Source organism: Nerophis ophidion, linkage group LG19, assembly GCF_033978795.1.
Source record: "Nerophis ophidion isolate RoL-2023_Sa linkage group LG19, RoL_Noph_v1.0, whole genome shotgun sequence".
Classification (NCBI taxonomy): domain Eukaryota; kingdom Metazoa; phylum Chordata; class Actinopteri; order Syngnathiformes; family Syngnathidae; genus Nerophis; species Nerophis ophidion.
In genome coordinates, this window is record NC_084629.1 from 19710121 (window position 1) to 19736072 (window position 25952).

A 25952-nucleotide genomic window follows, 5' to 3' on the forward strand; every position below is an offset into this window, starting at 1 on the left:
TATGTATATATATATATATACATACATATACATATATATACATACAAATATATATATAGAGAAATATATATATATATATATATGTATATATATATATATATATGTGTATATATATATATATATATATATATATATATATATATATATATATATATATATATATATATATATATATAATTTTTCAATTCCACATACCCTGACAAAAGCATGTTTTCCATGCAACTTGAAGTATTGCATGATGTATCTTTTTCAGTAATGGAAGTACTTACAGTTCATTAGTCTTCACTCCAATCACTGCCCTCCTCTTCCGCCATCTCCTCCTCCCCACAACAGCATAAATTGGGGCCGGCGGTGCGATGTGAAGGCCCACATTCTCTCTCACACACACTTTGGAGACACACACGCACACACACGTTGGGAGCAGCTGCGGGATGCATCTTCTGGCTCTTTTGTGGACGCTGGGCTTCCTGCTCAAAGAAGCAAACACATGGGGCTTCAGGAACGGGATATTTCACAACTCCATATGGCTTGGTAAGGCAAATGATAGTATTAACACATCGTTAAAGGTCATGTAATACTATTTATTTATCTTTATGGAAGAAAATAATACTACCAATTCTTATTTGTGGAAGAAAGTTACAATACTTATTTAAACCCATTCTATTTATACTTACTCATTTTTATATACCATGTAATATATATATATATATATATATCTATATATATATCTATATATCTATATATAGATATATATATATATATATATATATATATATATATAGATATATATATATATATAAATTCACTAATAAAAAACATTTTTGCGGAATTAAATAACACAGTAAAAACTAAACTGGCAGTTCAGTCGCTAGAATTTTACAATGAATGTTATGGTTGTTTTTACACCAAATTAATGTAAATGGAAAACGGTGCCAATGTTACTGACCTGACAGTTTTTTATTGTAAAATTTAGTTGTTGTTTTACAGTGTAGTTACATCTTTGTGAAAGGAAATAAGGTACTCCAAAAAATCTGTAGGTTCATGGTAAAAATTATCTTTGTCGTAAAATTTACAGTGTTTTGTTTTTTTACACAGAGTTATTGTAAATTTAAATAACATACCATTGTTCTTTTTAAAGTAAAATTATGGTGACAGAGCTGCCGTTTTGGGCGGGGGGGGTGGGTGGGGGGGGTGGGGGGGTGGGGGGTAAATCTATGGTGGTTGTTTTTAAAGTACATTACTGTAAATAGAGACCTAAAATTGTCTTCAAAGTTGATAAAAGATTTTAAAGTGTCTTCTAATTTTACGAATAACTCAAAATTGTCTTCACAATTCACGAAAGACCAGGTTTTTGAAAGATTTTAAGTCATTTTCAAAATGTATGAAAGACTTGAACTTCTATTCAAAGTTAAGATTTTTTTTAGATTTACAAGATATTTTTTTTCCAAAAACTCAAAATCGTCTTGGAAGTTTATGACAGACTTGAAATTGTCAATGTTAAGAAATACTTTTTGTTGTTGTTCCAGTTGACAGAGTTGGCGTCAAAATTTACAAAACATTCAAAATCGTCGCTTAAGTTTACAAAGTACGTTTTTTTACAAAACACTCAAAGTCGTCTTCAAAGTTTGCTAGAGATTATAAATAATTTTCAAGGTTTACAAAAAACTCACAAATACTTAAAAAAAAAAATTATATATTGTACCAAATACAATCTGTAAATTTTACAGTACAAAAACAAACTAGCAGCTCAGTCGCCGGAATTTTACCATAAACTTTATGGTCATTTTTACACCGAATTACTGTAAATGGAAAACGGTGCCAACCTTACCGACCTGACAGTTTTTTATTGGAAAATCTGGTTGTTGTTTTTGTGGAAGGAAATAAGATACTCTAAAAAAAAATCTGTAGATTAATGGTAAAAATCAGTTGTTTAACGTAAAATTGACTGTGTTTATTTTTACAGAGAATTATTGTAAATTTAAAAACAGTACCGTTATTATTTTTAAAGTAACATTTTTTTTTTTTTTTTTTAACTGTTAAATCTATGGGGATTGTTTTAAAGTGCATTACTGTAAATAGAAGACTAACAATCGTCTTTAAAGTTTTTGAAAGGTTTTAAATCATTTTCAAAATTCATGAAAGACTTGAACTCGTTTTAAAAGTTAAGATTTTAACAGGTCTAATATTTTGAATCATATTTAACCCTTGCAACAAAATAAAATTCAAATCCTCTTCAATATTTACAAATAACTACAAAGTGTTTAATTAATCTTTACAATTTAGAAAATACCTGAAACTGTCTTGAAAGTTAATATTTTAAATTGTTTTTAAAGTCTACAAAAGACTCAAAATCGTCTTCAAAGATTAAGAAAGATTTTTTACAAAAACCTGAAATTGTCTTCAAAGTTTATGACTGACTTGAAATTGTCAAAGTTAAGAAAGACTAACTTGTTGCTAAAGTTGACAACAATTAAAACAGATGTAAAAGTTTACGAAACATTCAAAATCATCTTTAAAGGTTACGAAATATTTTTTACAAAACACTCAAATTGTCTTCAAAGTTTGCAAAAGATTATACATCTACTTAAAAGTTTTATAAATGCTTTTCAAAGTTTACGAAAGACTAAAAAAATTACAATCTTAAATCAAATCTGTAGATTTTACAGTAAAAAAATAATTGGCAGCTCGGTCGCTAGAATTTTACCATAAATGTAAGGTTGTTTTTACACCAAAGTAATGTAAATGGAAAACAGTGCCAATGTTACTGACCTGACAGCTTTTCAGCGTAAAATCTGTGTACTTGTTCACTATTAACCATCTCTGTGACAGGAAATAATATACTGCAAAAAAATATTTAGACTTATGGTTAAAAATCATCTTAGTTGCCAGTTTATCGAAAAATGTACAGTGTTTTGTACACTGAATTATTGTAAATTGAAAAACGCTAGAATTATTTTTGAAGTAAAAATAGCTGCTAGTATTTGTTTTTTTTCCCATTAAATCTATGGTTTTACAGTACTTTACTGTGAATTTAGAAAAAGTAGTACCATTTGTATTTTTACAATTAATTATTTAGACCGAGACGCAATTTTCCTTAACCTAGGGTCATTTTCTTCACCAAATTATTGTAAATAGAAAAATGATCCCACGTTTATTTTTACAGTAAAGTTACGACGACTATGCTGCCGGACTTATTTTTAGTGTAAAAATACAAACTTTTTTTGAAAGTCTACTTATTTATACAAAAACAACTCGGTAGAAGGAAGTCCTACTTATTATTATTGCTGTTGTTCTTCTAGTCTGAACAAGTACTTTGCTGTTTCTACTACTTAAATGACTTATTGCATGAAAAAACAGTAAACATATGAGAAAGATGTAATAGTCACGAGAATGCCAGTCTGACAATGTCGATCAAAACGGAGCGTTGGTGTCTTGGAAGTGACAGGTAAACGTGAGCACACCTGGGAGAAAGGCTATTAATAACCTGATCGTACGTTCTTAATGTACGGTGTCGTGTCGCCATGACCGCCAAATATTATGGAGCGTAGCCTAGCATGTCTGCTAGTCAAGCATGCGTGAAGACTCCCCTTGGAGGAGGCCAGAGAACAAGCTGCTCGTTAAGATGGAGCAAAGTCAGCAATAAAACAGTTCACTTCATTTCAGGTTCATAGTTCATTCAGAGTAGGGTGTGTCTCGTCACCATGTTCCTGTTCCTGGTCATAACTCTTCATTGGCCTATATATGACTAAGTCTTGGGAAATCCTACCAAAAAATTTAGAATCTTTGATGAACCGAAGTACCGAACTTACGATTTAGTCTTTGAGCTAACTTACGTTATTACTGATTTTTGGAGTCTTCAATGAACATATTGCACATTTTTTGTTCCATTAAATACCCTTTGGAATTCCTTAAAGATTGAGGCAGACTATCAGATTATGTAAAGGTTACATTATAAAAACATGAATATTTGCATCTGGATCTGGTGTTGATGTTTATTAAAACATCTACGCTAGATCTGTGTTTTTGTAAACACAGTTAAATTACAAAAACACATTTATTAGGTTATAGATCAGACCTGGGGGGGCCACATGCGGCCCATTAAGCTTTTTAATCTGGTCTGCCGAGCCTTCCCAAAGAATTTTTTAGATCTTTAAGATGGAAATTGAAGCTGCCATTATGATGTGCAGTGATGTTTTCAAATTACCCTAAGTCTTGAACAATACAAAGTATTTCAGTGGTTGGAATCTGCGCTTTTGCATTATATACTAGTTACTATGGTGATCTAATTAGTTACTATGGTCATCTAAATCACAGCAGCTCAGACGAGGCACCAAGCAGTGTGGGTGGGGAGCGTTTCCACAGAGTGTTTCCAGAGCGGCCAGCCTGAAATGCGGGTGTCAGGGACAGACATGGAAGGAGATTTTTACAACACAGTTCTAAAGCTTAGTGATATATCAGATCATACAGTGGGGCAAAAAAGTATTTAGTCAGCCACCGATTGTGCAAGTTCTCCCACTTAAAATGATGACAGCGGTCTGTAATTTTCATCATAGGTACACTTCAACTGTGAGAGACAGAATGTGAAAAAAAAAAACAGAAATTCACATTGTAGGAATTTTAAAGAATTTATTTGTAAATTATGGTGGAAAATAAGTATTTGGTCAACCATTCAAAGCTCTCACTGATGGAAGGAGTTTTTGGCTCAAAATCTCACGATACATGGCCCCATTTATTTTTTCCTTAACACGGATCAATCGTCCTGTCCCCTTAGCAGAAAAACAGCCCCAAAGCATGATGTTTCCACCCCCGTGCTTCACAGTAGGTATGGTGTTCTTGGGATGCAACTCAGTATTCTTCCTCCAAACACGACGAGTTGAGTTTATACCAAAAAGTTATATTTTGGTTTCATATGACCACATGACATTCTCCCAATCCTCTGCTGTATCATCCATGTATCCATTCTGGTATAAACTCAACTCGTCGTGTTTGGAGGAAGAAGAATACTGAGTGACTGTTGTTTGCGCTTACGCGCCAAGCGTCAGCTCAGAGTACCCACCCTTTTTGGATTCACTCGAGAGAGTACTGGAGAGTGCTCCCCCGGGTGATTCCCTCGTTCTTCTGGGGTACTTCAACGCTCATGTTGGTAACGACAGTGACACCTGGAGAGGCGTGATTGGGAAGAATGGCCGCCCGGATCTGAACCCGAGTGGTGTTTTGTTATTGAACTTTTGTGCTCGTCAAAGATTGTCCACAACAAACACCATGTTCAAAAATAAGGGTGTCCACATGTGCACTTGGCACCAGGACACCCTAGGCCGCAGTTCCATGATCGACTTTGTAGTTGTGTCATCGGATTTGCGGCCTCATGTTTTGGACACTCGGGTGAAGAGAGGGGCGGACCTTTCTACCGATCACCACCTGGTGGTGAGTTGGCTGCGATGGTGGGGGAGGATGCCGGACAGACCTGTCAGGCCCAATTGCATTGTGAGGGTTTCCTGGGAATGCCTGGCAGAGTCTTCTGTCAGAGAGAGTTTCAATTCCCGCCTCCGGAAGAACTTTGAACATGTCCCAAGGGAGGCGCTGGACATTGAGTCTGAGTGGATGATGTTTCGTACCTCTATTATCGAGGCGGCCGATTGGAGCTGTGGCCGCAAGGTGGTTGGTGCCTGTCGTTGCGGTAATCCTAGAACCTAGGTGAGGGAAGCCGTCAAGCTGAAGAAAGAGTCCTATCGGGCTCTTTTGGCTCCTAGGACTCCGGAAGCAGCAGACAGGTACCGACAGGCCAAGCGGTGTGCGGCTTCAGCGGTCGCAGAGGCAAAAATTTGGAGATGGGAGGAGGTCTGGGAAGTCATGGAAAACGACTTCCAGACGGATTCAAAACAATTCTGGACCACCATCCGCCACCTCAGTAAGGGTAAGCAGTGCAATCTCAAAACCTTGTATGATGACGATGGTGTTCTGCTGACTTCGACTGCAGATGTTGTGGATCGGTGGAGGGAATAATTTGAAGACATCCTCAATCCTACAACCACGTCTTCCTATGAGGAAGCGGTGCCTGGGGAATCTGTGGTGGGCTCTCCTATTTCTGGGACTCAGGTTGGCAAGGTAGTTAAAAAGCTCCTCTGTGGTAAGGCCCCGGGGGTGGATGAGATCCGCCGTAGTTCCTTAAGGCTCTAGATGCTGTGGTGCTGTCTTGGTTGAAAAGACTCTGAAACCTCGTGTGGACATCGGGGGCGGTACGTCTGGATTGGCAGACCGGGCTGGTGGTTCCTCTCTTTATGAAGGGGAACCGGAGGGTGTGTTCCAACTATCGTGTCATCACACTCCTCAGCCTTCCCGGTAAGGTCTATTCAGGTGTACTGGAGAAGAGGCTACACCAGATAGTCGAACCTCGGATTCAGGAGGAACAGTGTGGTTTTCGTCCTGTTCGTGGAACAGGCAAAGGCAAAGCTCTCAATTTACCGGTCGATCTACGTTCCCATCCTCACCTATGGTCATAAGCTTTGGGTTATGACCGAAAGGACAAGATCACGGGTACAAGCGGGCGAAATGAGCTTCCTCTGCCGGGTGGTGGGGCTCTTCCTTAGAGATAGAGTAAAGAGCTCTGTCAGCCGGGAGGAACTCAAAGTAAAGCCGCTGCTCCTCCACATCGAGAGGAGCCAGATGAGGTGGTTCGGGCGTCTGGTCAGGATGCCACCCAACGGGCACGTCCGACCGGTAGGAGGCCATCGGGAAGACCCAGAACACGTTGGGAGTACTATTTCTCCCGGCTGGCCTGGGAACGCCTCAGGATCCCGCGGGAGGAGCTGGACGAAGTGGCTGGGGAGAGGGAAGGCTGGGCTTCACTGCTTAGGCTGCTGCCCCTGCGACCCGACCTCGGATAAGCGGAAAAGATGGATGGATAGATGGATGGATGGATGGATAGATGTGTTACAAATTAAAATACAAACATGCGTACATTCGTTTCTAGATAAGATAGTCTGTATGTTTACGAAAACATTCACGTTAGATTTGCTACAAGTTAATATACAATATCACATATGTTAGCTTGTAAATGAAATAGTCTGTATGTTTACGAAATAATCTACATTAGATTTGTTACAAGTTCCATCCATCCATTTTTCTACCGCTTGTCCCTTTTTTGGGATCGCGGGGGGCTGCTGGAGCCTATCTCAGCTGCATTCGTTAAAATACAAAATCACATATGTTAGTTTGTAGATTAAATAGTCTGTGTGTTTACAAAACATCTATGTTAGATTTGGTGCAAGTTAAAATACAAAATTAAGTATGTTCGCTTGCAGATGAAATAGTCTGTATGTTTACAAAACATCTATGTTAGGTTTGTTACAAGTTAAAAAACAAAATGAAGTATGTTAGCTTGTAGAATAAATGTTAAAGTTGAATTGTCTTCTCTGTTTGACAGAACAAGCCGCAGGAGTTTACCACCGGGAGTCTCGCAAAGGCCGATACCAGCTGACGTACAATGAGGCCAAAGCCGTGTGCAAATACGAGGGCGGGTCTCTGGCCACTTACGAGCAGCTTGAGGCCGCCAGACAAATAGGTATGAGAATCTGGAGGCAGTTAGGACCCTGGAATGCTGTTAACCTTTTCATGTTCATTTGGAGGCACTAAGTCGCAGGCAAAAAATGAAATCAATGTAAATGTTACGCCATTTTGAAGACATCCCTGGAGTGGTTTAAAAGCGTTAACACCTTCTCGGGTGGGTGACATCACCCTCCCGTGGCACTGGGATGGAGTCCAGCCACTCTGGTACCACGAATACGACCAATCACCTGTCAGCAGTTCTCCTTGTCAAAGCGGGAGGTCTGGCTTTTGGCAGGGGTCTGCTCCTTGTAATGGGAACACTGACTCCACAATATGTCTGCTTACGCTCATTAGGAGGTTCTGGTCCTCTGCACAGGGTGCGGTGGGGAAAGAATGATTACGCTTGCTTTTTTGTTGTTGTTTAGGTTTCCACGTGTGCGCCGCCGGGTGGTTCGATAAAGGCCGCGTGGGTTACCCCATCGTCAAGGCGGGCGCCAACTGCGGCTTTGGAAAAGTTGGCATAATCAATTACGGCTACAGGTTCAACAAAAGCGAGAGATGGGACGCGTACTGCTACAACCCCAGCTGTGAGTCGACCAAGAAGTTTTCTTTTTCAAACGTTGCAATAGGGGGCAGCAAAGTATCCTCCCTGGTCTGGTGGTGATTGACCTATAAACATCTTCAGTTTGTTTGAAAACATGTGCTAGCTTTGTGGTTACACCAAAAACTAGCTGATGTTCATGAAAACAAATTAGCTAAATAGTTCTCAAATTTTAAAAAATAGACTGAAAATTGTCTTGATAGTTAAGTTGAAAGAACATTTTGAATTGTTTTCAAGTTTACAAGACTCAAGATTGTCTTCAACGCTGACAAAAGATTTTAAATGGTCTTCAAATTTTACGAAAAACTCAACTTTTCCCAATTTACAAAAGACTTGAAATTGTCTTCAAAGTTTTTGAAAGATTTTAAATCATTTTAAAAATGTATGAACAACTTTAACTTGTATTTAAAGTTAAGATTTTAACTTGACTTCAAAGTTTACAAAATATTTGAAATCATTTTTAAAGTTTCTGAAGAATTCAACTGTCTTCAAAGTTTTCGAAAGATTTTAAGTCCTCTGCAAAGTTTATGACAGACAGGGTTAAAAAAAGATTTTAACTCGTTAAAGTAGACAAAACAGTTAATATCGTCTTCAAAATGTACAAAAGTCAAAATCGTCTTTAAAGCTTACATAAAAATGTTTAGTTTTTTTTTACAAAAGACTTAAAATATTTGTCAAACTTTGCAAAAAAAATTTCAATCATCTTTATAGTTTACGCAAGACTCAAAAATATCTTCAAAGTTAACGAACAATTTTAAATCCTATCCAAAGCTAACGAAAAACTTTGACATTTTCTTTAACATTATATTTGAACTTTTCTTCAGATTTGACAATGGACTTTAAATTGTCTTCCAAGTTTACAAAAGACTCGTAAATGTCCTCAAAGTTAAGAAAGATTATAAATTGCAAAGTTGGCGATGGACTTTATATTTTCTTCAAAGTTTACAAAATATTTTAAATCATCTTCAAAGTGTACATAAGACTCAAAAAAAGTATTTGAACATCCAAAAACTTCAAATCATATTTAAAGTTTACAAACGATTCTAAGATGTTAAGATTTTAGCTCCTCTTTAAAATTGACTAATAACTCTAAATTGTCTTCAAAGTTTACAACATATTTTAAATTGTTTTCAAAGAATAAGAAATATTTAAAATTGTCTTCAAAGTATACAAAAAAGTCAAAAATGTCTTCAAATTTCACAAAATATTTTATATCGTCTTCAAAATTTAGAAAAAACACAAAAATGTCCTAAATTGAAGATTTTAACTTGTCCTAGAATTTGACAAAGGACTTTAAATTGTCTTCAAAGTTGACAAAAGACTAGTAAATGTCCTCGAAGTTAAGAAAGATTTTAACTTGTCTGCAAAGTTGACATTGGACTTAATATTTTCTTCAAAGTTTACAAAATATTTTTAAATCATCTTCAAAGTTTACCAAAGACTCAAAAAAGTATTTGAAGTTCACAAACAACTTCAAATCATATTTTAAGTTTACCAGAGACTTGAAAGACTTGAAATTGTCTTGAATGTTAAGATTTTAACCTGTCTCTAAAGTTGACAAAGGACTTTAATTTAGCTTCAATGTTTACAACGTATTTTAGATTATTTTCAAAGTTTAAGAAAGATTTTAAATAATCTTCAAAGTTTACAAAAAAAGTTAAAAATGTCTTCAAAGTTCACAAAATATTTTAAATCCATCCATCCATTTTCTACCGCTTGTCCCTTTTGGAGTGGTGGAGCCTATCCCAACTGCACATGGGCGGAAGGCTCTGTAAACCCTGGACAAGTCGCCACCTCATCACAGGGCCAACACAGACAGACAACATTCACACTCACATTCACATACTAGTGTTGTGTTTTCAAAACTTAAATATGATGTCTTGAAAGATAACAAAAGTTTGGAAAATCTTCGAAGTTTACAAAAAATATTTTTAATGGTCTACAAAGTTTACAAAAGACTCAAAAATAAATTTGAAGTTGGGAAAGATTTTAACTTGTCCTAAACATTTTTAAAATATTTTAAATCCTCTTCAAAGTTTATGACAGACCTGAAATTATCAAGGTAAGAAAATACTTCAACCAGTCATTTAAGTTGACAGAATAGTTCAAATTGTGTTGAAAGTGTACGAAAACAGTCAAAATTGTCTTTAAAGTTGACAAATATTTTTTTGACAAAAAACTCAAAATCATCTTCAGAGTACGACAATTTTTTGAGAAAAGACTCAAAATCATCTCCAAAGCTTGCAAAAGACTTTAAATCCTCAAAGTTTCCAAAAGACTCAAAAATATATTCCAAGTTAACGAACAACTCTAAATCCTATCCAAAGCTAACGAAAGACTTTGAAATTGTCTTTAATATTAAGAAAGATTTTAACTTGTCTTCCAATGTGACAAAGGACTTCAAATTATTTTTAAAGTTTAAGAAACATCTTAAATCGTTTTCAAAGTTTACAAAAGACTCAAAAATCTATTTGAAGTTAAGAAAGATTATTGGCCTACAAAGTTGCCAATGGACTTTATATTTTCTTCAAAGTTTATGAAATATCGTAAACCATCTTCAAAGTTTACAAAAGGCTCAAATGTATTCAAAGTTCACAAATTCAAATTATATTCAAAGTTTACGAATTCAAAGATTTTAACCTGTCTTTAAAGTTCCCAACATATTTGAAATTGTTTTCAAAGTTTAAGAAATATTTGAAATTGTCTTCAAAGTTTACCAAAAACTAAAAAATGTTCACAAAATATTCGAAATCGTCTTCAAGATTTAGGAAAAACTCCTATGTTCTCGAAATTAAAGATTTTAACTTGTCCTCAAAGTTGACATAGGACTTTATACTGTCTTTTAAGTTTGCCAAATATTTTTTATATCGTCTTGGAAGTTTACAAAAGTTTTGAAATTTTCAAAGCTTACATAGAATACTTTAAATCGTCTTCAAAATTTACAGAAGACTCAAAAGTCTTCGAAGTTAGGAAAGATTTTAACTTGTCTTCAAAGTTGTTTTGAAGACTTTATATTGTCGTCAAAGTTTACGAAAGATTTTATATTGTTTTGAAGGTTAACCAAAGACTGAAAATTGTCTTTAAAGTTTACAGAAAATATTTAAAATTGTCTTCAATGTTTATGAAAGAATCAAAATCATCTTCAAAGTTTACAAAAGACTCAAAATTGTATTTGAAGTAAGGAAATATTTTAAAGTGTCTTTAAAGTTTATGAAATATTCTATATCGTCTCGAAAGTTTACAAAAGTTTTGAAAACTTCAAAGCTTACAAAAAAGACTTTAAATCGTCTTCAAAGTTTACAAAAGAATCAAATGTCTTCTAAGTTAGGAAAGATTTTAACTTGTCTTCAAAGTTGACGAAAAACTAAATAGTTTTTGAAGTTTACAATAAAGTCGAAATTGCCTTCAAAGTTTACAAAACACCCAAAAAAATAATCCTCAAAGTTTACAAATGAGTCTTTAGAGTTGTGTTTCCAGAAAGACTTGAAACTAAATTGTCTTTGAGAGGAAACGATTGGTCGAGTTTTGGTTTTAGTTTACTTCTTGGGAAAACATTGACACGCCGTTGAAGAAGCAAAGTCTCACCTGTTCCTTTGCATTCTTTGATGTGTCCCAAAACACAGAAAGTAATCATCAAAATGATCATAAAGAAAACAAAAGACTTATTTTAGATTGGTGAGTGAGAGAAAACAGTCGACGTGTCATGGCTGTCTGTGGTCCCGTGATGACACATTAGGACCGGTCATGCCGTCTGACGCCTTACAGACGCACGTTGTCGTCGCCGCCACGACCACCGGCGTTGCACGCCAAGCACCGGAGACGATACGAGGGAGCTTAATCACTCCTCAGGGCAAGGCGCTGACTTTTAGCGTCTGCACTGGAAGCTGCAATCTGCTCTCCGGCTGGGGACTCATCACCTTTTCCTACAAATATATTCAGCAGATACCACTGAGTCATCCGTTTGCTTGAAGAGCCCCTGGGGGACAATAGAGTAGACACAAGAAAGATAGTGAGGAATCATTTAAAAAAAAAAAATCCTGACACCAGATGCTGATCCGGATCAGCCTCAAACTGTAACAAACTTCATTTATCCCACAGCGGGGGGATTATGTGGTTGCAGTGCCAATTTAAAAAGTCCACAAACAAGTATTCAATGTAGCGCAAAAGTCACAAAGTTGTCTTCAAAGTTGACAAATGTTCTTCACAGTTAAGCAAATATTTTAAAATCATCTTCAAACTTTGCAAAAGACTCGGGATCATCTCCAAACTTTAAAAAAAATGTCAAACGGTCTTCAAAGTTTCAAAAATATTTAAATTGTCTTCAAAGTTTACAAAAGACTCAAAACCGTTTTGAAATCTACGAAAGACTTGAGATCGTCCTTAAAGTTTTCGTAGGTTTTTAAATAATTATTTTTATTTATGAAAGACTTGAACTTGTATTCAAAGTTAAGATTTTTGCTTGGCTTCAAAGTTTACAAACGTTTTAGAATTTATTTTAAAACTTACAAAATATTTAAAAATCATAGTTTTCAAAGTTTACAAAAGACTCAATTATCTCCAAAGTTTATGAAAAATGTCAAACTGTCTACAAAGTTTACAAAAATATTTCAATTGTCTTCAAAGTATACAAAAGATTCAAAATTGTCTTCCAAGTTTACGAAAGACTCAAAATTGTTGTCAAAATTTACGATAGACTTGAGATCTTCCTCAAAGTTTTCGGAAGTTTTTAAATAATTTTTCAAATTTATGAAAGACTTGAACTGGTATACAAAATTAAGATTTTTACTTGTCTTCAAAGTTTTTAATTTTGAATCATTTTGCAAATGTACAAAATACTTTTAATTTATCTTCAAAGTTTACAAGAGGCTCGAAATCATTTCCAAAATTTATGAAAAATGTCAAACTGTCTTCAAAGTTTACGAAATATTCTAATTGTCTTCAAAGTTTACAGAAAACTCAAAATTATTGACAAAATTTACAAAAGAATTCAAAATGGTCTACTAAGTTTTTGGAAGTTTTAAAATAACTTAAAATGTATGTAACTCTTGAACTTGTACTCAAAGTTGAGATCCTTACTTGTCTTCAAAGTTTATAAAATATTTTGAATAATTTTTAAAATGTACAAGATATTTTTAATTTATTTTCAAAGTTTAGAAAAGGCTCGACATCATCTCCAAAGTTTATTAAAAATGTCAAACCATTTTCAAAGTTTACGAAATATTTTTATTGTCTTCAAAGTTTGCAAAAAGACTCAAAATTGTATTCAAAATTTACCAAGACTCATTCGTCCACAAAGTTTTCGGAAGTTTTAAAATATTTTTTTTAATTTATGAAAGACTTGAATTTGTAATCAAAGTTAAGATTTTTACTTGTCTTCAAAGTTTATAAAATATTTAAAATCTATTTTAAAACAGAATATATTTTTGGATCATCCTCAAAATTTAAAAAATTTACGGAAGACTCGAAATCGTACTCAAAGTTTTGGGAAGTTTTAAAATAATTTTTAAAATTTATGATGAACTCGAACTTGTATTCAAAATTAAGATTTTTACTTGTTTTCAAAGTTTATAAAATATTTAAAATCTATTTTAAAACAGAAGATATTTTTGGATCATCCTCAAAATTGTCAAAATTTACGAAAGACTCGAAATCGTACTCAAAGTTTTGGGAAGTTTTAACATAATTTTTAAAATTTATGATAAACTCAAACTTGTATTCGAAATTAAGATTTTTATTTGTCTTCAAAGTTTATAAAATATTTTGAATCATTTTTAAAATGTACGAAATATCTTTAAATCATCTTCAAAGTTGACCAAAGGCTCCATGTCATCTCCAAAGTTTATATAAAATGTCAAACCGTCTAAAGTTTACAAAATGTTTCCATTATTTTCAAAGTATACATTAGATTCAAAATTGTCTTCAAATTTTACGAAAGACTCAATTGTTTTTAAAATTTATGAAAGACTTGAAATCGTCCACAATTTTTTGGGAAGTTTTTAAATAATTCTTAACATTTATTATAGCTTTTAACTTGTATTCCATGTTAAGATTTGTATTTGTCTTCAAAGTTTATAAAAGATTTTGAATCATTTTTAAAGTGTACAAGATATTCTTAAATAATCTTCAAACTTTACAAAAGGCTCAAAATCATCTCCAAAGCTTATAAAAAATTTCAAACTGTCTTCAAAGTTTACGAAATATTTTAATTGTCTTCAAACTCTACAAAAGATTCAAAATTGTCTTCAAAGTTTACGAAAGACTCAAAATTGTTTTGGAAATTTACGAAAGACTCAAAATCGTGCTCAAAGTTTTAGGAGGTTTTTAAATCATTTTTAAAAATGTATGAAAGTCTTGAACTTGTATACAAAGTAAGGTTTTTTCTTGTCTTCAAAGTTTACAAAAGACTCAAAATTGTTTTTGAAATTTACGAAAGACTCAAAATCGTCCTCAAAGTTTTAGGAGGTTTTTAAATCATTTTAAAAATGTATGAAAGTCTTGAACTTGTATACAAAGTAAGGTTTTTTTTTTGTCTTCAAAGTTTACAAAAGATTTTGAATCAATGTAAAAGTTTACGAAAAACATGTGATCAAAATTGAAAAAAATCCAAAGTCAGGAAAGTGCCATACTTCTATGTGCAGTTCCAAATGGTTTAAGCCAAAATATAAAAACACATGAAAACAAGAAAGGAACATTAAAAACACAAAGGAGGATATAAAAGACAAATGTAGTAACAAACTCGTTTTTAGTTTGGTACTGCATCAATAATACATATTGCATGCATACAGTTGCAACATGAATGGATAAACTTAAAACTACTTTTTAAAGTGTATTTAATTATAGTTACCTGTTACTTTGTCAAAAAAGTAAATGAAATAAGTAATGGGATTACTTTTTAATAAATGTACTTAATTACTTTGTACAGTAATATTGCGTTGCTTTAAAAAAATCTGGCATATGCAAGACGTTTCATAAAAGCAGAGTGTGTGCCTTTTTAAAATGTGGTGACTGTTGCCAAGTGACATGTGACAGCGAGGCAGCCAGAGAGAGTAGCATTAGCTCAGCTGTGTTTGTTAGCTCTGTTGCATATTTTACTGGATTGTTACCTCTGGTTAATAAAGATATTGAATGTGCTTCTATGGCTGTAGCTGTAAAAAAAATGGCAGGTCAGTTGTCATAATTTTACCGTAAAAATAAAAGTAATACCGTTTTTTGATTTACAGTAACACACTGTAAACACTATGACAATAGATTTGACTTGAAAAAATGGCAGATCAGCCGCCATAATTAGCCGGTATAATTTTTTGATTTACAGTAAATCCATCCATCCATCCATCCATCCATCATCTTCCGCTTATCCGAGGTCGGGTCGCGGGGGCAACAGCCTAAGCAGAGAAACCCAGACTTCCCTCTTCCCAGCCACTTCGTCTAGCTCTTCCCGGGGGATCCCGAGGCGTTCCCAGGCCAGCCGGGAGACATAGTCTTCCCAACGTGTCCTGGGTCTTCCCCGTGGCCTCCTACCGGTTGGACATGCCCTAAACACCTCCCTAGGGAGGCGTTCGGGTGGCATCCTGACCAGATGCCCGAACCACCTCATCTGGCTCCTCTCGATGTGAAGGAGCAGCGGCTTTACTTTGAGTTCCTCCCGGATGGCAGAGCTTCTCACCCTATCTCTAAGGGAGAGCCCCGCCACACGGCGGAGGAAACTCATTTCGGCCGCTTGTACCCGTGATCTTATCCTTTCGGTCATGACCCAAAGCTCATGACCGTAGGTGAGGATGGGAACGTAGATCGACCGGTAAATTGAGAGCTTTGCCTTCCGGCTCAGCTCCTTCTTCACCACAACGGATCGGTACAACGTCCGCATTACTGAAGACGCCGCACCGATCCGCCTGTCGATCTCACGATCCACTCTTCCCTCACTCGTGAACAAGACTCCTAGGTATTTGAACTCCTCCACTTGGGGCAGGGTCTCCTCCCCAACCCGGAGATGGCATTCCACCTTTTCCGCGCGAGAACCATGGACTCGGACTTGGAGGTGCTGATTCTCATTCCGGTCGCTTCACACTCGGCTGCGAACCGATCCAGCGAGAGCTGAAGATCCCGGTCAGATGAAGCCATCAGGACCACATCATCTGCAAAAAGCAGAGACCTAATCCTGCGGTTACCAAACCGGAACCCCTCAACGCCTTGACTGCGCCTAGAAATTCTGTCCATAAAAGTTATGTACAGAATCGGTGACAAAGGACAGCCTTGGGGGAGTCCAACCCTCACTGGAAATGTGTTCGACTTACTGCCGGCAATGCGGACCAAGCTCTGGCACTGATTGTACAGGGAACGGATCGCCACAATAAGACAGTCCGATACCCCATACTCTCTGAGCACTCCCCACAGGACTTCCCGAGGGACACGGTCGAATGCCTCTCCAAGTCCACAAAGCACATGTAGACTGGTTGGGCAAACTCCCATGCACCCTCAAGAACCCTGCCGAGAGTATAGACCTGGTCCACAGTTCCACGACCAGGATGAAAACCACACTGTTCCTCCTGAATCCGAGGTTCGACTATCCGACGTAGCCTCCTCTCCAGTACACCTGAATAAACCTTACCGGGAAGGCTGAGGAGTGTGATCCCACGATAGTTGGAACACACCCTCCGGTCCCCCTTCTTAAAGAGAGGAACCACCACCCCGGTCTGCCAATCCAGAGGTACCGCCCCTGATGTCCACGCGATGCTGCAAAGTCTTGTCAATCAAGACAGCCCCACAGCATCCAGAGCCTTAAGGAACTCGAGGCGGATCTCGTCCACCCCTGGGGCCTTGTCACCGAGGAGCTTTTTAACTACCTCAGCGACCTCAGCCCCAGAAATAGGAGAGTCCACCACGGATTCCCCAGGCACTGCTTCCTCATAGGAAGACGTGTTGGTGGGATTGAGGAGGTCTTCGAAGTATTCCTTCCACCTATCCACAACATCCGCAGTTGAGGTCAGCAGAACACCATCCGCACCATACACGGTGTTGATAGTGCACTGCTTCCCCTTCCTGAGGCGGCGTATAGTGGTCTAGAATCGCTTCGAAGCCGTCCGGAAGTCGTTTTCCATGGTTTCCCCGAACTCCTCCCATGTCCGAGTTTTTGCCTCCGCGACCGCTGAAGCTGCACACCGCTTGGCCTGTCGGTACCTGTCCACTGCCTCCGGAGTCCTATGAGCCAAAAGGACCCGATAGGACTCCTTCTTCAGCTTGACGGCATCCCTCACAGCTGGTGTCCACCAAGGGGTTTTAGGATTGCCGCCCCGACAGGCACCAAACTACCTTGCGGCCACAGCTCCGATCTCCCGCCTCGACAATAGAGGTGCGGAACATGGTCCACTCGGACTCAATGTCCAGCACCTCCCTCGTGACATGTTCAAAGTTCTTCCGGAGGTGGGAATTGAAACTTTGTCTGACAGGAGACTCTGCCAGACGTTCCCAGCAGACCCTTACAATGCGTTTGGGCCTCCCAGGTCTGTACGGCATCCTCCCCCACCATCGCAGCCAACTCACCACCAGGTGGTGATCGGTAGAAAGCTCCGCCCCTCTCTTCACCCGAGTGTCCAAAACATGAGGCCACAAATCCGATGACACAACTACAAAGTCGATCATGGAACTGCAGCCTAGGGTGTCCTGGTGCCAAGTGCACATATGGACACCCTTATGTTTGAACATGGTGTTTGTTATGGACAAACTGTGACGAGCACAAAAGTCCAATAACAAAACACCACTCGGGTTCAGATCCGGGCGGCCATTCTTCCCAATCACGCCTCTCCAGGTTTCACTGTCGTTGCCAACGTGAGCGTTGAAGTCTCCCAGTAGGACAAGGGAATCACCCGGGGAAGCACTTTCCAGTACTCCCTCGAGTGCTCCCAAAAAGGGTGGGTACTCTGAACTGCCGTTTGGTGCATAAGCACAAACAACAGTCAGGACCCGTCCCCCCACCCGAAGGCGGAGGGAGGCTACCCTTTCGTCCACCGGGTTGAACTCCAACGTACAGGCTTTGAGCCGGGGAGAAACAAGAATTGCCACCCCAGCCCGTCGCCTCTCACTGCCGGCAACGCCAGAGTGGAAGAGGGTCCAATCCCTCTCGAGAGAAGTGGTTCCAGAGCCTTTGCTGTGCGTCGAAGTGAGTCCGACTATATCCAGCCGGAATTTCTCGACTTCGCGCACTAGCTCAGGCTCTTTCCCCCCCAGTGAGGTGACGTTCCACGTCCCAAGAGCTAGCTTCTGTAGCCGAGGATCGGACCGCCAAGTGCCCTGCCTTCGGCTGCCGCCCAGCTCACATTGCATCCGACCTCTATGGCCCCTGCTATGGGTGGTGAGCCCATTGGAGGGGTGACCCACGTTGCCTCTTCGGGCTGTGCCCGGCCGGGCCCCATGGGAACAGGCCCGGCCACTAGGCGCTCGCCATCGTGCCCCACCTCCGGGCCTGGCTCCAGAGGGGGGCCCCGGTGACCCGCGTCCGGGCGAGGGAAATCTGGGTCCATGATTTTTCCTCTTCATAAAGGTCTTCGAGCTGCTCTTTGTCTGATCCCTCACCTAGAACCTGTTTGCCTTGGGAGACCCTACCAGGGGGCTTTATGCCCCCGGACAACATAGCTTCTAGGATCATTGGGACACGCAAACTCCTCTACCATGATAAAGTTGCAGCTCAGAGAGGAGTAAAGCAGTAAAAGCAAAGCACTGCAAAAAAAAGGAAAATATTTTTACAATAAAAAATGTTTTTCCATTTAAGGTAATTTTCCATAAAAACAATATAAATAGATTTTACGTCAATTTTTTTCCCCATTGACAGTAATTTTACAAAGAACTTTTTCCATTTACAGTAATTCGCAGTAAAAACGATGAAAACAGATTTTCCAAAAAAGTTCTTCCATTTACAGTAATTTGCTGTAGAAACAATGAAAATAGACTCTACCAAAAAGTTTTTCCATTTACTGTAACTCGCTGTAAAAACATTTTTTTTAAATCCATTTACAGTAATTCGCTGCAAAATCAAAAAATTATTTTATGTCAAAATGTTTTACCATTCACATTAATTTGCTGTAAAAGCAATGAAAATAGATTATACAGTAATTTCCTGAAAAACAATGAAAATAGATTTTACGTCGAAAAATGTTTTTTTCCATTCACAGTCATTTGCTGTAAAATTATGAGAATAGATTTTACATTAAAAAAAACATTTTCCATTTACAGTAATTTGCTATAATCCGTCCATCCATCAATTTTCTACCGGTTGTCCCTTTTGGGGTCGCGGGGGGTGCTGGAGCCTATCTCAGCTGTATTCGGGCGGAAGGCAGGGTTCACCCTAGACAAGTCGCCACCTCATCACAGGGCCAACACAGAGACAACATTCACACTCACATTCACACACTAGGGCCCATTTTTAGTGTTTCCACTTACTAATTTGCTATAAAAACAATGAAATTAGATTATACATTAAAAAAGGTTTTCCATTTACCGTTACTACTTGCTGTAAAAACAATGAAAATAGATTTTACGTTTAAAAATGTTTTTCCATTTACAGTAATTTGCTGTAAACACAATGAAAATAGATTTTACGTTTAAATTTTTTTTTCCATTTACAGTAATTTGCTGTAAACACAATGAAAATAGATTATACATTTAAAAACGTTTTTCTAGTTACAGTAATTTCCTGTAAAAACAATGAAAATAGATTTTACGTTAAAAAAAAGTTTTTCCATTTAAAGTAATTCGCTGTAAAACCCACAACTCTGGCGTTGCAGCTGCCAGTTTTTGGCAGCAGTTGTCAGCTGAGCGCAATGTTTGGTGTCTTGCAGCCAAAGAGTGCGGCGGCGTTTTGACGGACCAGCAGAAGGTCATCCAGTCTCCGGGGTTCCCCGAGAACTACCAGGACGAGCAGATCTGCTACTGGCACATCCGCGCGCGTCTGGGCCAGAGGATCCTCCTGCACTTCGTGGAGTTCGACGTGGAGGATGACACGTCCTGTTTGGCCGACTACCTGGAAGTGTACGACAGCTACGACGACGTGTCCGGATTTGCTGGCAGGTGAGAGGGGGGCGTGGCCAAAGATCTCCGAGCTCTTCTCCTAACTTAGAGCGTAAGTTAAAGGCCTACTGAAATGAGATTTTCTTATTTAAACGGGGATAGCAGGTCCATTCTATGTGTCATACTTGATCATTTCGCGATATTGCCATATTTTTGCTGAAGGGATTTAGTAGAGAACATCCACGATAAAGTTCGCAACTTTTGGTCGCTAATGATAAAGCCTTGCCTTTACCGGAAGTCGCAGACGATGACGTCACAAGGGTGAGGGCTCCTCACGTCCTCACATTGTTTATAATGGAAGCCTCCAGCAGCAAGAGCTATTCAGACCGAGAAAACAACAATTTCCCCATTATTTTGAACGAGGATGAAAGATTTGTGGATGATGATATTGATAGCGAAGGACTAGAAAATGTTTTTTTTTTTTTTTTTTTTAAATAAAGTTAAAAAAAAAGGCGATAGCATTGGGATGGATTCAGATGTTTTTAGACACATTTACAAAGATAATTCTGGGAAATCCCTTATCTTTCTATTGTGTTGCTAGTGTTTTAGTGAGATTAAATAGTACCTGATAGTCGGAGGAGTGTGTCCACGGGTGTCTTGACGCCAGTTTCTGAGGGAAGTCGACGGCAGCTGCATGGACGGCGCAAGCTCAGCTGATCTCCGGTAAGAGGCGACTTTTTACCACAATTTTCTTACCAAAAGCTGCCGGTTGACAAGTGGTCGGGATCCATGTTCGCTTGACCGCTCTTATCCATAGTAAAGCTTCACCTCTGGGAATTTTTAACAATGAAACACCGTGTGTTTGTGTGGCTAAAGGCTAAAGCTTCCTACCTCCATCTTTCTACTTTGACTTCTCCTTTATTAAATGAACAAATTGCAAAAGATTCATGTAACGCAGGTGTCAAATACTGTGAAATATTGTGCTGACGGTTTCTATTGAGGAAATCAGGGAGAAACAGAGATATGATCAATCCATCCGAGATGTCATTCACCAGTTGGAAACGGGAGAGCATGTATCTCCAACAGTGAGACACGAGCTTCCTGAATTGGCATTGCTTCTTCGAGAATTGAACCGCTTGGAATTGGTGGATGGTGTCCTCTACAGAAGAAGGAAAGATAGAGATGAAGAACTTTTCCAGCTCGTTTTACCTGAAGGGTTGAGGGCCTTGGTTCTGAAAAGTCTTCACAATGACATGGGACATTTAGGTGTTGAGCGAACACTAGACCTGGTACGCTCTAGATTTTTTTGGCCATGTATGTCAACAGATGTTGAAACCAAAATCAGGACTTGTGTCTCCGACGAAAATCCCCACCAGAAAGAGCCTCACCCTTGGTTAATATTACCACCACTCGGCCACTTGAGTTGGTGTGTATGGATTTTTTATCTTTAGAACCTGACCAGAGTAACACCAAAGACATACTAGTTCTTACAGATCACTTTACCAAGTTTGCTGTGGCTTTACCTACCCCTAATCAGAAAGCACATACCGTTGCACGTTACTTATGGGAACACTTCATAGTTTACTATGGGATACCTGAGAAACTGCATACTGATCAAGGACCAGACTTTGAGTCTACGCTCATAAAAGAACTCTGTGAGATTTTTGGTATTGTTAAGACAAGAACTACTCCATATCACCCACGAGGGAACCCTGTTGAGCGCTTTAACCGAACTCTATTAAGTATGCTCGGAACCTTGGAGCCCAAGCAGAAGAAGCGATGGAAAGAGTACGTGAAACCACTCTGCCATGCGTACAATTGTACCAAGAATGATGTAACTGGATTCACGCCCAACGAATTAATGTTTGGTCGCTCACCCCGCCTTCCAGTTGATCTTGCTTTCAGTCTTCCAGTCCGAGGAAAGCAGTCAAAATCACATTCTCAGTATGTTGAGCATTTATGTTCACGGCTCGAGCAAAGTTTCAAGCTTGCTGCTAGATATGCGGAGAAATCTGCAGAACACAATAAAAGAAGATTTGATAAACGAGTTACCCCATCTAGTTTAGATGTTGGTGGTCCTGTTTAAGTTCGCAATGTGAAACTGCGAGGAAAGCTCAAACTTGAGGTTAAGTGGGAGCGTGAGGTATATGTCGTTCTCAGCCGTGCTGGTGACCTTCCAGTATATACAGTGAGACTAGAAAGGGATGACAACGCTCCAACTCGAACTCTTCACTGTGATCTTCTACTGCCCTGTGAGTCTCTTCAGAGTGATACTTGCCAAAAGTCTCCTGAAGCAACGCCTCCTCGCAGGCCAGTGACCAGATGCCAGCAGCAAGAGACACCGCTTGGTGAAAATCATGACAATTCGGAAGATGAGGATGATTGCCAATTACCTCTATTTGCAAGCCTTTCACCTGAAACCTTAACTGTTAAAAAAAGCATCCTACCATTGCTTGACAAAGCTCCAAAGTGTATACTTACGGAACCTGTGAAACCCTACTTGCCTGATCCAGGGAAGTCCTCTGCTGATCCAGCCACATCGCCGCCTCCATCTGTGAGAGAAGATCATGCACACTTACCTGTATCCAATGAGCCTGTTCTCTTTTCAGCTAAAGAACCTGAAATTGGAGAACAAGATCAAATGGATGGAGAAACTGAGAAGAGTGGCCAAACAGAGACATCCCCAGAGTCTAGCGACCCTGCCCTTACCCAGTCGGTTGTGTTTGACTCTGAAGTTCTCGATGCGCCTGATGCTATTCGTCGTTCTTCAAGACAGCGACAACCACTTAAGCGATTTGGTTATTCCACGTTGGGTAATCCTTTTATTTCAGTTGTTCAGACGCTTTTCCGTAGTCTAGCAGATGCCTATGGTGAGATACTTAGTAGCCCCCCTGCAGAGAACTCTAGCTTAGAACTACCCGTTCACATTATATAGTGTGCACACGGAGGTGCGCCATCTTAAGGGGGGAGGGTGTAACGCAGGTGTCAAATACATTTGCGGAGACTATTAAGTCTTTCTATTTACTCTTTGCGCACTTCCTAGTCAAGTGACCGCCACAGTCCAATCAGCTGTAGGTATTTACCGGTAGCCGGAAGTGACTGGTATGCTCTTGCTGTAGTTAATCTTTGGCAACTCGGTGCACTCCTCCTTTGTCACGTGTCCGCCGCGGTCCGATTAGTGGTGCTTATAAGCCGATAGCAGGAAGTAGCCAGGAGACAGGACATGAGAAATCGATTGCATTTCTGCTCGAGGTAGGTTTTAAACCTTGTTTTCACCTGAAATATTGTGCTGACGGTTTTTTAAACTACATGCCTATTTTGTAACTTTATAGAGCCGACTTCCAGCGCAAGATTCTTTGTCATTAAGCTGTGTTTGACTGTAGAAGCTCAATAGGCTTTTCTTTTTGATGGCGAGCTAAGGAAAAATAATCACCTAGTCCAAGGATCAAGTTTGGAAGATTCCAGCCAGGAACCTCACCACCTGCTCTGTCTGGGCTGGTAGGAGGCTCTCGAGCCAACCCTTTACAATTGTCACTTTACCTGCAGCACATGGACTGTACTGCCATCCTTTTTTTTCCCCCAAGAACAACTATCTGAACTGAGATTTAAACAAGATCCAGAGACACTGAATAGTTAAATGGAATTGTATATATATATATAGTACTTGTGTTTTTCTCTTTAAATGACTTTCATGTTGAATGGCCATTCAACTCATTGTGTGTGTATATATCTGCTGTTCATCACTAATTCTTTAATACACTGTGTCAACCAAACTACAATTCAAGCTTTGCCTCTCTTTACGAGTTGAAACTAGTCTTCTGTTCCTAGCCCATAAGACCCCATATATATATTTATTGCATTGATTTGTAGCACGTATAGGTTACATTCAGCAACACAGATGTCCAGAATACTGAGTAATTGCGCGATGAAAAGAGACGACTTTTGGTCGCAAGTGGTGCTGCGCTAATTTGTCCCCTGCAACCCGGGACATCACGCGCACGCGTCATTCCGCAACGTTTTCAACAAGAAACTCTGCGGGAAGTTTAAAATTGTAATTTAGTAAACTAAACCGGCCGTATTGGCATGTGTTGCAATGTTAATATTTCATCATTGATATATAAACTATCAGACTGCGTCGTCGGTAGTAGTGGGTTTCAGTAGGCCTTTAACAAATATGTATATTTTCCTATCAGGTTTTGTGGCGATTATCTACCAGAAGACATCATCAGCACAGGTGAGCCTTCCTTTCACACGGCACAAACGTAAAGGAATCCTGTTATGATCTTATCATTCCGCAGGAAATGTGATGACGCTCAAATTCCTGTCGGACGCGTCGATCACCGCCGCAGGCTTCCAGCTGCAATACTTTGCTCTGGACGCGTCTGCACTGTTGCAGAACTACACCGACTACTTCCACTGACCTCTTTCAGGACATATCAGCATTGACTACTTCTTGGTCGGGCCAAAACTTGACCTCCATCTTTTGCGGCTATATTAAAATAAAATACCAGCCAATTATTGTCAACTGCACAACTATGAATATATAAAACGCTCAAAAACCAAACAAGTGTGTTTGTATGTATCATTCATGTTGGGGTTTGTCAATACACTATCACGGAACAGTAGAACATCTAACCTCAAACGCAATGAAATGAAATCAATTAATTAATCCAAATAGTGCTTGCCCACCTCCCATCCCCCCCATAGACACCATTTCTACATGCAACATGAGTTTTAAAAATAAATATTCTATAATAACAACACAATAGAATGTAGGACACACAACTACAGTAGTTTTATCAAGTTATATCATAATAATGTACATTATTTACCTTGGAGAGTGGACCTCACGTGTATCGCTTTCTAGCATCAGCTTCTCTGTATTTTCAATTTTTCATGGATAAATGTCCACCGTTTGATATTATTACAAAGTTCCTGGCTGCTTCAGTATGGCGCAGATATGCGGTGCTACGCTCCAACTGCTTCACCAAGTTAGCGACACCCCCTTTTGATTTATTGATTGAAACTTTTATTAGTGGATTGCACAGTACAGTACACATTCTGTACAATTGACCACTAAATGGTAACACCCGAATAACTTTTTCCACTTGTTTAAGTTGGGGTCCACGTTAATCAATTCATGGTAACGCTACGCTAACTAATGGTGGGATCGATTGCAATTTTCATATTTTTCATACCAACGAGTTAGAGACACCTATTATCTCAAAACAATCTTGAGTTGAGGTATCACTGTATTATAAAACAAATTCGAAGCATGAAAATAAAATATTTGCGAGGGAAAAAACTTCAAGAGAAAAAATTCAAATGAAGTGATACATTCTTAAATTTGTCTTTGACATACATTGATTTTAAAATATTAGCTCTCAAAATTTTGTGATAATGAACAAAATGTTTTCTAAGTAATATTTGGAGAAAGTCAGTGTATGTTTTAGTCGTTTAATTTTTTTAATGAATGGGAATTAAACAACTAAAAATTATATTTATCTATCAGTGTCAAAGAGCAACCACCAGACCCCAAACCGGCTAGGTTTTAATTTTATATTCAATACAACTTAAATTAAATACAATTAAAAAAACATTTGTATTTCTTATTCTGATATCGGAACCGGACGTTGGATTTAAAGACAAGACTGCGTATTGGTCTGTAGAGAAAAAACAGTGTGGTCTTGTGTCATGGACCAGTGTCAGAATCCGATTCATATTTATTGGCCAAGTATGTAGTATGTTTTATACATAAACACAGGTAACTACACCAGTGGTTCTCAAATGAGGGTACGCGTACTCCTGG

At 38.7% G+C, this 25952-nt stretch overlaps 1 protein-coding gene across 1 annotated transcript; it reads left to right on the plus strand.

Annotated features, from left to right (window-relative positions):
• Positions 1–357: 357 nt before the first annotated feature.
• On the plus strand, positions 358–24710 carry LOC133538132 (tumor necrosis factor-inducible gene 6 protein-like). Its single transcript, XM_061879473.1, has 6 exons — positions 358–531; positions 7424–7561; positions 7971–8132; positions 19975–20203; positions 24337–24377; positions 24442–24710. Exons 1-6 carry the CDS (start codon positions 432–434, stop codon positions 24561–24563), a joined length of 792 nt encoding a protein of 263 aa, XP_061735457.1. The 5' UTR covers positions 358–431; the 3' UTR covers positions 24564–24710.
• The last annotated feature ends 1242 nt before the right edge of the window (positions 24711–25952 follow it).